This window comes from Hypomesus transpacificus, chromosome 15 (assembly GCF_021917145.1).
Source record: "Hypomesus transpacificus isolate Combined female chromosome 15, fHypTra1, whole genome shotgun sequence".
NCBI lineage: Eukaryota > Metazoa > Chordata > Actinopteri > Osmeriformes > Osmeridae > Hypomesus > Hypomesus transpacificus.
The window spans coordinates 765,498-780,099 of NC_061074.1; the positions used below are offsets into that span (position 1 = coordinate 765,498).

Consider the following 14,602-nt stretch of genomic DNA (forward strand, 5'->3'; position numbering starts at 1 on the left):
CCACCTTTGCACACACACACACACAGCCACACCACACACACATACACCTGCCACGGCATCCAAATGGAGGGCAAGGGGAGGGGAGGCCAGGGTGAGAGGGTGGAAGGAGAGAGGGTCAGAAGAGACAACGCCCAAATCCAATTAAATGAGCCACTCTTCTCCTGCCAACTGGCCCAGTGTGCTTAATGAATGAATATGGGGCCTAATGACTCACAAGCCTATTATTAGCTTCCAACCCTGATGCAAAAGGGGGTGTGCGTGTGCGCGTGTGTGTGTGGACCGAGACAGACTGAGCGAGTGACAGAAAGCAAGGTAGGAAAAAGAGCTGTGTGTGTGTACATGCATGTGTTTATGTGTGTGTGTGTGCGCGCGTATGTATTTCTGTGTGTGTGTGCGCGTGTGTGTCTACACAATGGGCTTCCTGCACCATCTCCTGGGTGACTTCAGCCTTGATGCAGCCCTGCCTCCTTACTAAACGGAGCGAACTACGTTCAGGCTGATGAAACATTCAGCTCCAACCCTCCAATCCTACCTACATTCACCAGTGTTACACAAAACAGACCTGCAGGGAAAGATGATCCCCTTTGTGTTTGTGTGTGTGTGTGTGTGTCTGAGTGAGAGTGCATGAGTGAAAGAGAAAGAGAGAGAAATACAGAGAGCGAGAGAGCGAAAGAGAAAGAGGTCCTGAGGGGGGAGGAGAGAACACTGTGATAAGACCTAGCTAAGCCTCAGTGCTAGTCATTAGCCCGGCGCTAATACTATAGCTGGCTCCATCTACTGGGGGAGCCAGAGGGAGGAAGACGGCAGCACACACTGACAAGCAGGGCACATGAAAGAACAACAAGAAGGAGAGCAACATGACAGGGAGGAAGAAACGCGAGAAAAAGGGAGGAAAGAAGGGGGGGGGGGGGGAACAGGGAGAGGGTGGAGGTTGTGGATGTGAGACAGCATGACACAGGGGGAGGGAGGGTGAAAGAAGGAGAGGGAGAGAGAGGGAGGGAGGGAGGAGGGAGGAGGGAGGGGGAAAGTGAACAAATACAAGAAGTGATTTGTCCATGAAAGAAAGAGAAAGATAGACAGAGAGGGTGAAAGACAGGGGGCATGAGAGACAAGGGGGGGATTACAGTGTGACCCAGATTAAAGCAGAAACGAGAAGGACAGGTCTACAGCCTTGCTTCTGATACAAACATACAAACACACACACACACACACAAACTCTTCTCACATAAATGAAGGACACAAGGTACAACATGGACAAACACATCATAAATAACATAAGTTCTGTATGTCACCCGACACTCACACTGTAAGTACTGAACATATACTATATTGACAAAAGACGGGGATTAGGATTAGAACAGAATCATTTATATATAAACAACCATGCACTAAACACTCATATATACTGTACATACGTGCACATTTCATTAGGAATGGGGTCCAATAATGTATGTAACAGCAGTTTATAAAAAACAGTGTTCTGAAATAATACAGATTACTACATTTAAATAAAGGACAACAAGATATCCTTGAAAGTTCCTTCCATGTAATTTAATCCACATGATTGACTCAACGTGCCGTGTATGGCATAGAAGGTTACGTTATGGAGCAATCTATAGTACAAGCCCTGTTCAATCCACAGGCCAGGTTGATTTGAATCCCATAATCTCACAACTACAACTTAATCCCAGTGTCAAACAAAAAATGATGCCACCATCACTCCACAATTGCAGAGTTAAATATGCTATTATGTATTCAGCCCCCTGCTGTCTCTCTCCAATCTGTCTCCCTCTCGCTCCTTGTCTCCTCCACTATATCTCTGGATTACTCTCTGTGTCTATCTATAAGCAACAGCGAGCAGGTGAGATGGAGAAGGGAGAGAGAGAGACAGAGACAGAGACAGAGACAGAGACAGAGAGAGAGAGAGAGAGAGAGAGAGAGAGAGAGAGAGAGAGAGAGAGAGAGACAGAGACAGAGACAGAGACAGAGACAGAGACAGAGACAGAGACAGAGACAGAGACAGAGACAGAGACAGAGACAGAGACAGAGACAGAGACAGAGACAGAGACAGAGACAGAGAGAGAGAGAGAGACAGAGACAGAGACAGAGACAGAGAGAGAGAGAGAGAGAGAGAGAGAGAGAGAGAGAGAGAGAGAGAGAGAGAGAGAGAGAGAGAGAGAGAGAGGAGTAGTATGAGGGTTGGTCTCCTGAAACACACAGGGACAAATGAGGCCCTGAGCGTCCCGTTAAAAATGAGCTCCCACAGCAGTGGTTTCCCCTCCTCTGGGATCTGACACACGCACGCGCATGCATACGCATGTAGCAACAATGACAGAAATGCGCACGTAGGCACCTGTGCGAACACAAACACACACACACCAACAAACATATGCGCGAGCACGCCGCAGTGAGGAATGTGTGAGCATATGCGCGCGCACAAACACACACAAGCTCGCACATGCCCGCATGTGCAATTACTAGGTCTGTGCAACCACCAGCGGGAACCTTGACAGAAAGGGGAGGTGGAATGTGGCAGGGCGTGTGTGTGTGAGTCTGTGCGTGTGTGTTTCAGTGACCCACTTAGAGGAGAGCTATAACTGCAGCCTCCGTGACAGGCCTTCCACAGAAGACTGGTCCCACCTGTTCACTCTGCAGCCTCTCCCACCTGCATCACCAACATCACCCCGCGTGTCCGTTTGTGCGCGTGCGTGTGTGTGTATGAGCGCCTGTTTGCGTGTGTACATCCATGCGACAGATGTCGTGGAGTAATGTCGTGTATATCAAAGAGACATATTTAAAGTGTGAGGCACATCTCCACCATAACTCAATCAAGCACACACACACACACACACACACTAAATCACACCACCACCACCACATGTGGCCACAGATGGAGCGCAGGCATCTCAGTGGCAGGATTCATGGATGCTGCCGGCCGGCTCTTTAAGGGAGAGACAGACATGGCCCAGAGGGTGGGAGTGGATGCTGGAACCATCCATCAATACTCTGTGTAAACGGAAGGATTCCAGCTCACTTCTGTATGTTTTATGACGTAAACACACACACACACACACACCCTTTGTCTATCCCTCAGTAGGGGTGTGTATCTGAGCAGCCCCCCCCCCCAAGACCCCCAACTGTCCTCTAGAATGAATGTGTTATGTCCTCCATCTGCTCAGAGATCACACAGGCACACACACACACTCACACACATAAAACACACCCCCTTGCACATAAACACACCCATATACACGGACGTAAACACACACCCTTGTAACATACTAATCACACACACATATGCTGGTAAATAAGAATGAAACGCCTTTCGGAATTCACCCAGCGCACCACAGTGAACCAGGAGACACAGTGGGAACAAATGCAGATATCGAGGCTGTCGAACACACCTCACACTGCGAGTCATCAATCACTGTCAGACCTACGACAGCTGTGTGGAGATGTCAGACCCCTGGTGTGAAGTTGCCAGCCAACCACGCAACATACAATTAAAAAGACACTCTTGAGTAACAATGCATGTAGACCGATCAGTGTGTATACATGCACCAGTGGTTCATTGGAGAGCCAGGTAAAAAGTATGTTCGTTATCAATTACAAACAGGAACACAAACCACACAGCCCATAATACATTTTACATGTAGTCATTTAGCAGACGCTCTTATCCAGGACGACTTACAGTAAGTACAGGGACTTTCCCCCGAGGCAAGTAGGGTGAAGTGCCTTGCCCAAGGACACAACGTCATTAGGCACGGGCGGCAATCGAACCGGCAACCTTCTGAGTACTAGCCTGATTCCTTAACCGCTCAGCCACCTAACGCCATCGGACTAATAGTTTGAAGGGGAATGGCGCAGCTGTAAACAGCCCTGAGACAGTGACAGACAAGAAACATCCCGGAAGACGTCTGGCAGCCGTCTCACCTCTGCACCTGCCGCTCCTCGGAGTGGTGGCAGAAGCTGGCGAGGCGGGCGCGAGGGCGAGGCGGCCGCGAGGCGGGCAGGGTGCCAGGCCCTGGGTGAAGCCACATGTCCCACACATCAGAGACGTCAGCACCACATCAGACGGGAGCAGAGCTGTCCGGCAGACCCGGCGCTGCTGTGTCACCCCCGAGGCCGTATGTCCTCCCCATCTGCATGTGAGCGTGTGTCTGTCTGTGTGTGTCTGTGTGTGTGTGTCTGTGTGTGTGTGTCTGTGTGTGTGTGTCTGTGTGTCTGTGTGTGTGTGTCTGTGTGTGTGTGTCTGTGTGTGTGTGTCTGTGTGTGTTGGCAGCAGGGAGACTGCCACATCCTGCTCGTGCTGTAAGTGAACAGCATATGGAATGACAACTGTTGCCTTCATGGGGAAATAGACAGATTAATTGAAATTGAGCGCAGATAGGAAAGCAGATATGAACGTAACACGATCATCAAAATCACGGTGCAGAAGGACTGTTACTTTGTGAGTGTGTGTGTGGGTGTGTGGCGGCGGGGGGGAGGGGCGGGGGGGGGAGTTCGCGTAAGTTCCAATTACTGCTATTCTATTCAATATGTGCTCAGCACCACCTGTAGCTATTTTGCAATATCTGTGAAATAAACGTAATTAATTCTGGGTGTGCTAATGTGTGGGTGTGGTGAAACACTGAAATTGATGTAGATATCCGTGGTGCTGAAAGTCTGTTCCTGACTTCAGTTGAGCTGGGATCTGTCCATGGTGCTGAATCTGGCCATCCGGCTTCAGTGATTCTTTGGTGAATATGATTGCATGTGTGTGTGCATGTACCCTGATATCTCTATGTACCACAGAATGCAAAACCCGTCTCTATCTACCTCATCTACTCCTGATCCTCATCCTCTCTTCTCTCTCTCTCACTCTCTCTCTCGTTCCCTCCATCACCCATCCTGATCATTTTCGCAGAGGTCAGCTGGTCTCAGCTGGCGGAGAGGGATTTTCAGAGCAACTCCGCCACCTGAGTGTTTCTGTGTTTGTGTATGTTTGTGTGTGTTTGTGTGTGTTTATGTGTGTGTGTCTCCTTTGACAAATGGAGCCGGTGCGCCGTTACAATTGCTGTGAAAGTTAGAGATTGAAGAAAGAAAGAGAATGAGGACGAGAATGGGATTGGAGGGATGAAATCCTATGAGGTCTGTGTGGGCACTTTGCGGTGAGGGTACTGGAATGTACGTCCACGTAGCGTGACAACTAGAAAATGCCTCGATCTAAAGACTCCTTTTAGTGTTCATTATCTTCAACGCACTGGTGGAACACACACCCATTTGCAAGTACACACCTTAGAGCACACCGAAAGACACAAAAGTTGCGCGTACAGAAACACAACCACGCAGACACACACACACACTAACACTAAGGAGGTCCTAATGGCTTTCTGATTTGTGTTCTGTTCCTATCTCTCTGCTGGATAAAGGTGAGTGGACCAGGGAGGCCAGGCAGGAAGCGCTTCTCTCCATCTCTCTACAGCCTAATTGCTTTTAACCGTTCCTTGCCACAGACCTTTTCCTCTGCTAAACACTCCCAGCCCCCACCACCAAGAACACGGGAGACTTTACCTTAATTCTTTCAAAGCATCCCTCTGCCCGCGCTATCTCTATCCACCTTCTCTCTCTCTCTCCTTTTCTATCCCCTTGTTACCTCCTTCACCCTTGAGGGGGTAAATCAATCGGACAATCTCTGCAGCTAAGTATAGTCAGCCGTGACCTCTCAGTGAGAAATAGACAAAGAGAGAGAGAGAGAGAACGAGAGAGAGAGAGAGAGAGAGAGAGAGAGAGAGAGAGAGAGAGAGAGAGAGAGAGAGAGAGAGAGAGAGAGAGAAAGAAAGAAAGAAAGAAAGAAAGAAAGAAAGAAAGAAAGAAAGAAAGAAAGAAAGAAAGAAAAAGACAGGCCCACTCATTTTCCCACAGTCTCTTGGTTGATCTTCAACTGGAGTACGCCCAAACACACACTCCGACACATTCCTAAACCCCCCGTGATTCCCATCCCCGAAGACGGGACACAGAATCCAAATGAGGGGGTGGAAGACTGGAAAGGAGAGAAAGAGAGCGAGAGAATGGCAAGATACAGACACAAAGAAGCAGAGCGTAAAGAGAAAGAAAGCGACAGAGTAAGGAGCGAGAGAGATGGAGAGTAAAGAGAGAGAGAGAGAGAGAGAGAGAGAGAGAGAGAGAGAGAGAGAGAGAGAGAGAGAGAGAGAGAGAGAGAGAGAGGGAGAGAGAGAGTGAGACAGGGAGTTGAGATAGAGCAAGCCACTAATGAGGCCCGATAATAACGAAGGGCCACTACACGAGAAGATCTGATAACTACTCATGGGAAGAAAAATCACTTCAATATCAACCAGTGTTTGTAGTACTGAAAACCCAGCAGCCACACACGCAGGGCTATGTTTCTGCTCTCAAGACAATCTTATGAAGAGACAGAGCGGAAAGGGAGAGATTTCACTGTTAAATAGGTAAGACCTAACAGCCAACAAGGTTTTCTGAGGGCCAAAGATGTGTATGCCCACAGGCTGTCTCTCACTCTCTCTCGTCTCTCTCTCACACACACACACGCACACAAATACACACTGTTCTTTCTCTCTCACACACACACACCCCTGCATCATGAGACTTAAAGCCTATCAAAGACTCCTCACCCCATTCCTTTGTTTTAACTCCCTCTGTTAGGTGAGGACAGGGGCTTGTCTGAGATCAGTAGTGAAACACCCCTCTGTCTCGAACACGGCTGCGAGATAACAGAGTTGGCTGCCCTCAGATCAGTCACATCAATACCCCTTCCCCCCCCCCCTCACCATCCAGGTTTGGAGCAGCCGGTGGCTACTCTGGGATTCAGTTAGATAACACTCAGCTATGCTGAGCTTTGGCCGTCTCACCCTCATCCTAGATAAAGAAGTCTGAACTGGGAGCAGTGGGGAGCTCTCCTCCATGCTCAGTCCCTTATCTAGTCTTTCTTTCTAAGAGCTGTACCTGGATCAGTGTTTGAGCTGTACTCCTTGCCTAGACCCTAACTTGAGAAAATAACTAACTGGCTGAGATCAGTGAAGAAGTTGTTGTAACTGGGATCAGTAAGACCCAGCCGTACGACAGGTCGAGCCCAGCCTTTCCCAGATGCAGAGGGCCAACAGGATCTGTGCTGCCTCCTGTGTCGCCACCTCGCCACGGGGATTTATGAAGCTTCCCATAATGCACTTCCTCCCTGAAAAGAAGGACATAAATCTCCTTCTTGTTTTTGTCACTTCTTTTTTTATTGGCTGATGGGATCCTCTTTCACATCCCGCCGTTCTCTATCACTCACATGCAGGTGCACACACACACACACACTCACAAATACCCTGCACTCACACACACACACACAAACATGATTACTGTGAGAATCTGAACAAAGCTATCTTCTTTCTTGTGTGCATGTGTTCTAGGCAGGTGAAATGTGTAGTATAATAATATTTAATCTGTCAATGTAGGACTTTGTGTGCTATTTTACTTGCAACCATGACTCAAAACACACGATACAACATTAGACAACTTTTGCACAAAACATTGCAGCTGGCTGCCATATGATTCGATTTCATCGACTGTTTCGCGTTCATATACGCTGCAATTGTGAAGTAAACACCAGGAGCTGAGCAAACCTTGTTATCCAGTAATAGTTTGTATCCTCTAAGGATTCAAATTGCATTTTAAGTACGTCGATGTTTGCTGATAGAAAAATAACAACGCTGTGTTCATCTAGGATACAATAAAAAAAAAACAGAAAAAGGTTGCACCAATAAAACAGACTTTGTGTGTAGCTAAATGAAAATATACACTGTTGATAATGAGCTATCTAAATTCAGAGTTCATATTGCTTGGAATTATACAAAAGTGAATGCTCCGGGCAGCTCTGGCAAAATTCTCCGCTGCTTTCTGCTCAACCGCCAAAAATTCCTGAGACACGGTGGGTTGCGGGGAAATCGTTTGAGCCACTGCGTGCATCTGTGAATGCAATAATTCCTTTGTAAATGGCATTGCCTCCTTGCGGTTTTGCAAACTTGGTTGCTGTTGCAGGCACATACAAACATAAATCCTAAACAGACATTGGTTACTCTCTCAAACACACTCACTAACGTTACGTTATGCAGTCTAGTCTGATATAGCCTACATTTTTTCACACGAATGAAGTAGGCCTAGGCTACTAAGTTCTGCAGAAATGATGGGATGACTTTGATTAAAGAAAGTTTCTCCCTCACACTTCCTGGAATAAAACGGTGGCTAAATAAAAGACGACAGCAGCTTCAAAGTTGGGAAGAAAACAACTTGCATCGATGTACCAGAGACTTCCGCTCTTCACTTGGAACGGATACAGGCCTAACATTTCACTTGTCCTTCCGGAAATTAAAAGTAAAAGTCTACACAGACGGATAAATAAAGAGCGATTATTTTCAAACGTTATGACTCCAGGCCAAATGTTTCATCTGCCTCGCTCATATAATTTGGAATAGAAATTGAAACCGTGAGAAACAGCAGTTGATATATATAGGCCTATCCAAAACAATGGACTCTAATTTTCGCCCGAATTTAGCCGAGCTGTGCTGGAACCCAGGGGACTCAATTAGGACCGTGGTGCACTCACATTTCCACCCCCATTGACTCGGTGGTAATTTGTTTACTTCACAGCCAAGTTGGAGGAAACCCTCAACCCGGTTCCTGTGCAAATGTGCTATCTCTTGGGCTACATTGTAGGAATATAGTGCGGTGGGATAGGGGGCTGACATGTTATACGACCTGGCGCCAGGAACAGGAGCAACACACGTAGGCCTATACACACAAGTAGCTACACGTCACATACAAACACACACTTGTCCTTGTTGCACTCCACACTAGGTCAATCTGTGTAATCCTATTCGTATGAAAGTGCAGATGATGCAGAAGCTGGGCCTGTTTACCCGGTTCATGGACAACACAAGCATAATAACCTTAGCTCACTATTAGCATATGCCTTGCTGTCATACAGTATTCTACACCCAGCAATAGAGTCAACCCATCATAAGGGTGTAGCAAACAGGGCTTGCAAACTTGCAATGCGGTAGAAACAACTGATCCCGCCTTCGGCGCCTTCGGCGACAGCAAATGTTGCCAGACAAAAGGGACAGGTGCAACATTTGTTATTCTGGTCCCCAACCACCATAACCAACAGGGAGTTGATTAGCGTGTAGATGCCGGGTGCTAGATCCCTCCGTTTACCTGTGGCACGTGAACAACGCTCATGAGACTGTCTAGTCCCTGTGCAATAACAAGTCTGATATATTTAGCTCGCCAAGGGAGCGCAGTCAAGCAATAACATTAATCAGCTACTAACGATATTATGATGGCAAAGATTCCACAATACATTTCCATTAGGACTTTAACATAAATCAAATCAGTCTGATGATAATCATATTAGACCTGTATATCTATTCTCTATTATGAACCCAAATGTTCACATCAAATAGGACTAAAGGCTACATTAGTAGCCTATCACCATGGTTTCCAATGAGCCATTGTGGAGTTTAGTAACCTACCACAAGACCTTCTGCCAATTTTCTTTCAATATAATGCTATCCATCCTCTAAACATGCAAAGCCCAAACCAACGCACGAGTTCTCTTACCGCAAAGGTCCCAACAGATTTAAACAATAAACGTCAATAAAATAGTATCATATTATGACAGACCACACTGCAGAACGTAAACTTGGACAGACGCTACACCCAATCCGGTTGCTTACTAGCGACATCACTCCGGGGACAGTGTCATGTCCCGGGGGCGCTTCGGGAGACGCACCCCAGTGAAAGCCCCACTATAGAGCGCTGTCACAATCACAACTACCAAAACCCACCCGCCAGCCTTTGATTGTGATTCATTAATGTACACAAAAATCTCTGAACAATCTTGATTTGAATCACACAGCTAAAACCCCATTCACTTTCTCGCACTCTTACTAGTCGTTCTTGCCTTTTAAATAGCCTATAGCACACTGACAGATGGGCGCCACGTAGGGCGGTCGAAGTAGCAAGTGCAAGTTGCCCTTCACCTACCTTTGCCGGTGTGAGCAAAGCACAGCCCCAAAGCCACCAAAATCAACACCTCCGGTATTCTCTGCATCTTCACGGTGCCGGTGTAAATTCAGACGGGGCACTGTGACCTCTCTTTTCCTCGCTCTTTCGCTCCTTCTCCTTCCCAGCCTTATTCTAATCGGCGTTTCTCTACGTTTTCTATTCTTCAAGCCGTAGAACAGTTCTCACTGATATGTCGGACAAGATAAGAGAGCGGAGTGGAAGAATGCAAGCTAGAAAACGAAAGCGCAGCTTGAGGACTTCTTGTGTAAAGAAATCGGGTAGCTACACTATCACTTGCTACAGTTCTTTCTGTGATGTTGTTCCATGCACAACCAACTGCTTTCTGATAAGACGGGACCGAAAGCAAGGCACCCAGGACCAGACCGTTACGTCACGGGCAGGAAAAATATGGATACAATTTTTCCTCCGCCCTTCCTCTCTCCCTCCCATCGACTATGACCGTCAGTTACTTTTGCAATCTTTTTCCCAATCTTTCCGTCCCCAAAAAACGTAACTCTCCCGTCAGCATGCTAACCTGTCCAGCTGCGCCGCCTAATGTAAGACTATTTATTGTAAGATAATATTGCCCACTTGAATAAAAATACCTCATCAGTGAGATAATATCGCCCATGGTGTCATTTTCGTACAGTTGACATAATATGGGCTGAACAAAGTATAGTTATTGTTTTAATCTGAGGTAAAGGTATTTTACAGATGACACAATAGTCCAAGCAAAACAGACTATGGTAAAATGTCAAGTGTTATCTCAGCTGGTTTAATGGCCAATGCGTTCTTGGGATCGATTTCGTTTACCTTACCAACTTAAAGCTAATTAAACACACAGAAGACAATACAGTCTTTACGTAAGCCAATGTTGTTCACAATTTGGAAAATAGTACTATAGGCTTAGGGTTAGGGTTAGGGTTAGGGTTAGTCTACTCGACTGTCTGGACTTCTATTGAAAGGGAATTAAGTAGAAGGAGGAAAGCACGGGTCAGAAGCGGTCCTTTCATGTGGAGTATGCTTCCCGTCTGCTGATAGAAGACTGTATTTGTGTGCTTCGCACGCAGAGCCTAAGGAGTCTGTGTGTGTGTACGTGTGTGTGTACGTGTGTGTGTGTGTGTGTGTGTGTGTGGGGGGGGGGGGGGGGGGGGGGGGGGTACTGTTTATTGGCCGGTGCTGAGCAATCTGATTAATACACTTTTCAATTTTCCTGAGTATCTCAAAGGGACTTTTTTCCTGGCCTATCTCTATGGCAAAGGCTAGTATATTCTGGAAAGCTCAGGAAATATTGACAGTTATCAATGGAGAATCATTCACAGAGATGACTATGCAACTTCTGAAAAGTCTCAGAATGAAGTTTTACAAGACATGGCAAACCATTTTCTTGTGTTCATTGGACAGCCAGTTTGATAAAATCGCAAAGACTCAGGCAGCCAATACCAATAAAAAAAAACAATAGATGGTTTGCACATGGCCATGGATTGCATATCCTAGACTATCAGTAATAGTTCGATATACTAAACCTCAAATGAAAACTGACAGGGTTATAGAAGGCCTGGGATGACAAATATTGCCTCCATTTCAGTGTAATTACAAAGATGTGTATCTATCTGAGGAAGCAGGACTAGATGTTGCTACTGGCTGCTATTGATCAACAGCATTAGAATTCAGAGCGTGCCCAGTATGCTTTGAAGCTTTTCATTATTGACAGCAGCCGCCTCTGCTCTGCCTGTTATCCACTGGAACAATGAGGAGGTGTTGACCATCACTGTACTGCTGTCCACTACATCGGCCATTGGCAGGGATGAACATCAATATCTCTTAAATCTCTCTCAAAGGTAAAGCATGGTAGTATACAATACAATGTCCTATAAATAGAGTGGAGGTGGGCAAGTGTCAAGTTGCGGTGATATACAGCTGAACATCCACTGATAATGATGCCTTTGTGTGTGTGTGTGTGTGTGTTTGCACGCGTGACTTTGAAACAAAACTCACACCAACCGAAGTCTCGTGTCTATCGTCATGAACCAAAACATCGGTTCACTCCCATCTCTCCCGCTGACATAGGCCAGCTACCTTCCACGGTTGACACACAACAGAACGCAGGAGGATAAATCAAACTTGCGACTCCACGTCAGTGCACGTCATGCTGTTCCCTGAGGGAGGGGCGTTGGGGGGGGGGGGGGGGGACCACACTATGAACAGGGCCAGGAATATCCCTCAGGGGACCCCTCTCTCGTCCTTCCAAAAGGAAAACTCCTACCTCCAGCTGATCCACGGGCAGGGAAAGGAGAGGACGGGGGGGACGGAATGACGACGCTGAATATTTCATGTCATCCTCTGGTAATTCCGTGTGTTCGGAGCACGGCCTCGTTCCATTCCAGCGAAACATCCAGCTACTAAGAGCTTACTGAAGGGGTCCGGAAGGTTCCGTTTTTTTTTTCTGGATTACGGCTCATCTACTCCGAAGCAGAACTGTAATGGCCATGCATAATACATGGGGCTTCCTGTGTGGAGCAGGAGAAGGCCCCACGTCCTCAGGGAGCATCTGGAGACCTGGGCGTCCAGATTTATGCTCTGCAGTTGAAGGGCAGGGGGCATTTGCGGAAGAGAAGGCAGAAGGGAATGCTATGTCTCTTGTCCTTCATGTCCTCATCCAGGACACTTGCTCTAGAAATATCATCCGTTGCCAGAGATTTCGTTTCATGTCACCCCCCATAAAAAGAGAAAACCGATTCTTATCTCCTCCTAATTCCACTCATCTGTGTGTGTACAGTATCTCAACGCACAAGCCTCACACACACACACACACACTAGCGTCATTCAATGACTGAACGCCCATCCATCCGCCACTGTTCCGTCTACTACATAAGGCTTCTCCTCCGGGTGAGAAGGGAGGAGGGTGGGTGTGACACGGGCAGGAGGCAGATGCTGCTGCTGGGCCATGGACAGACTGAATACAGCCAAGCCCTACAGCCAAGCCCTACAGGCTCAGAACAAGGCCCTCCAGTGAACTCCACACCCACCCTCAGATGTAGCCGAACGCCAGATCCCTCTCTAGTCGGGAGAGAGAGACGGAGAGAGAGCTGGGAGGGAGCGAGGGATCGTGGGAAGGGATTTTCATTGAATCGCTACATTGGAGGCTTATTGGTTCACGTGCTGGTTCGATGAGTTTGGATTTGTTCCCCATCATAACCTTACTCATGGATCCGGATTTATTTAAGCACGCCTAAACAAACCCTCAATCTTCACGATGAGAAGTTGGGGCTGACTCACCCCTGGACACAGGCGGAATGAGAAAACTTTTACCAACTTCTCGTCTAGTTTCTCTCTATTATTTGTGCTCTTTGTAAAACATTCAATCCCAGCCGCCTTAGGGGGTCCAGATAATCACTTTAGTTTAGAGAAAATGAGTTGGGCTTGGAAAGCTACATTACTTCTGCCTTCTGTCTGCTAGCTCATTTTCCAGCGAGCACCATTAGCCCGTTAAAGCCATTTGGAGATGCACGGCAGAGTGCCACTGTGTTCATCAGTATGGGCCAGGCATGCCTTCAGTCAATTATCACCGGAACTTTCTCTGCCTCCTTCTCCCCAGCTAGAGCATGTGTCACGGCTCACTATCAAGTCAGGAAACCTCAGACGCTAATGGCCCAGACCTGGGCCATCCTTGCGGTTGATTCACGGTTGTGGTTTGGTTGATTAGTGGTCACTGTTTATTTTTTTTCAGTGGGAAGGGTTTAATTGTTTTCTGGTTGTGCATAGGTTCTTTTATGGTTGTGGTTTGACTGTTTTCATGGTTGTAATTGTAGGTTTCATTTAGCTGTTTTGGGGTTGTGATTTGGTTGTTTAGCGGCCATGGTTCATAATCAAATCAGTGAAACTATCAACTGTGCTGCGTGTGGTGCTGTGATGACTATGTGTCTTAACTACTACCCTGCGGTCGATACTTGTATGGCTCTAAACCACTGTGCTCCACTGGAGGCCATGGGCCACAGAGTCTAGCTAACATTTATCGCCAGTTACGGACTCTATGAATAATTTATTCTGGTTCTATTTAAGATCATGACGAGGACAAACTGCTGGAGTCTGTACGGGCCAATATTTCTCCCCTGTACTGCCCTAATAGGCATCCCCTTTGGTGATGCTACTGCAGTCATTATTCTCCTACTCTTCTCTCTCCCTCCCTCCCTCTCTCCCTCCCTCTCTCCCTCACTCCCTCACTCTCTCTCATTCTCCCCCTCTCTCTCTATAGTTTTCCTGTCTTTGTAACCCTCCAACTCCGTGGAACTATTTTAAGAACTGGAGTAATTCCAGCCAATACAAAAGAGTACAATGGAAGTGTTGACCGGCGCTGTGACGGATAGAGCTAGAATTAGACAACCCAGTGGCTCAGGATGGATGTGCGGTTTTTCAGCAGACTAGGGCTCAGTGCCACAACCAGAAGGATCATTCTGGAAACAACGAAGAAGGCCTATACAACATCAATTAGGGAATTGAACCATGCACCCGGATCAATGCTTATCATGTCAGG

General features: G+C 47.1%; 1 protein-coding gene across 1 annotated transcript in view; it reads right to left on the reverse strand.

Annotated features, from left to right (window-relative positions):
• LOC124477875 (calsyntenin-2-like) overlaps window positions 1-10,521 on the reverse strand; it is a 114,763-nt gene extending 104,242 nt beyond the window's left edge. The window contains exon 1 of the mRNA XM_047035945.1: window positions 10,048-10,521. Within this exon, the coding sequence (XP_046891901.1) occupies window positions 10,048-10,114 (67 nt within the window). The 5' untranslated portion in view covers window positions 10,115-10,521. The remainder of the gene's footprint in view (window positions 1-10,047) is intronic.
• Between the last annotated feature and the right edge of the window lie 4,081 nt (window positions 10,522-14,602).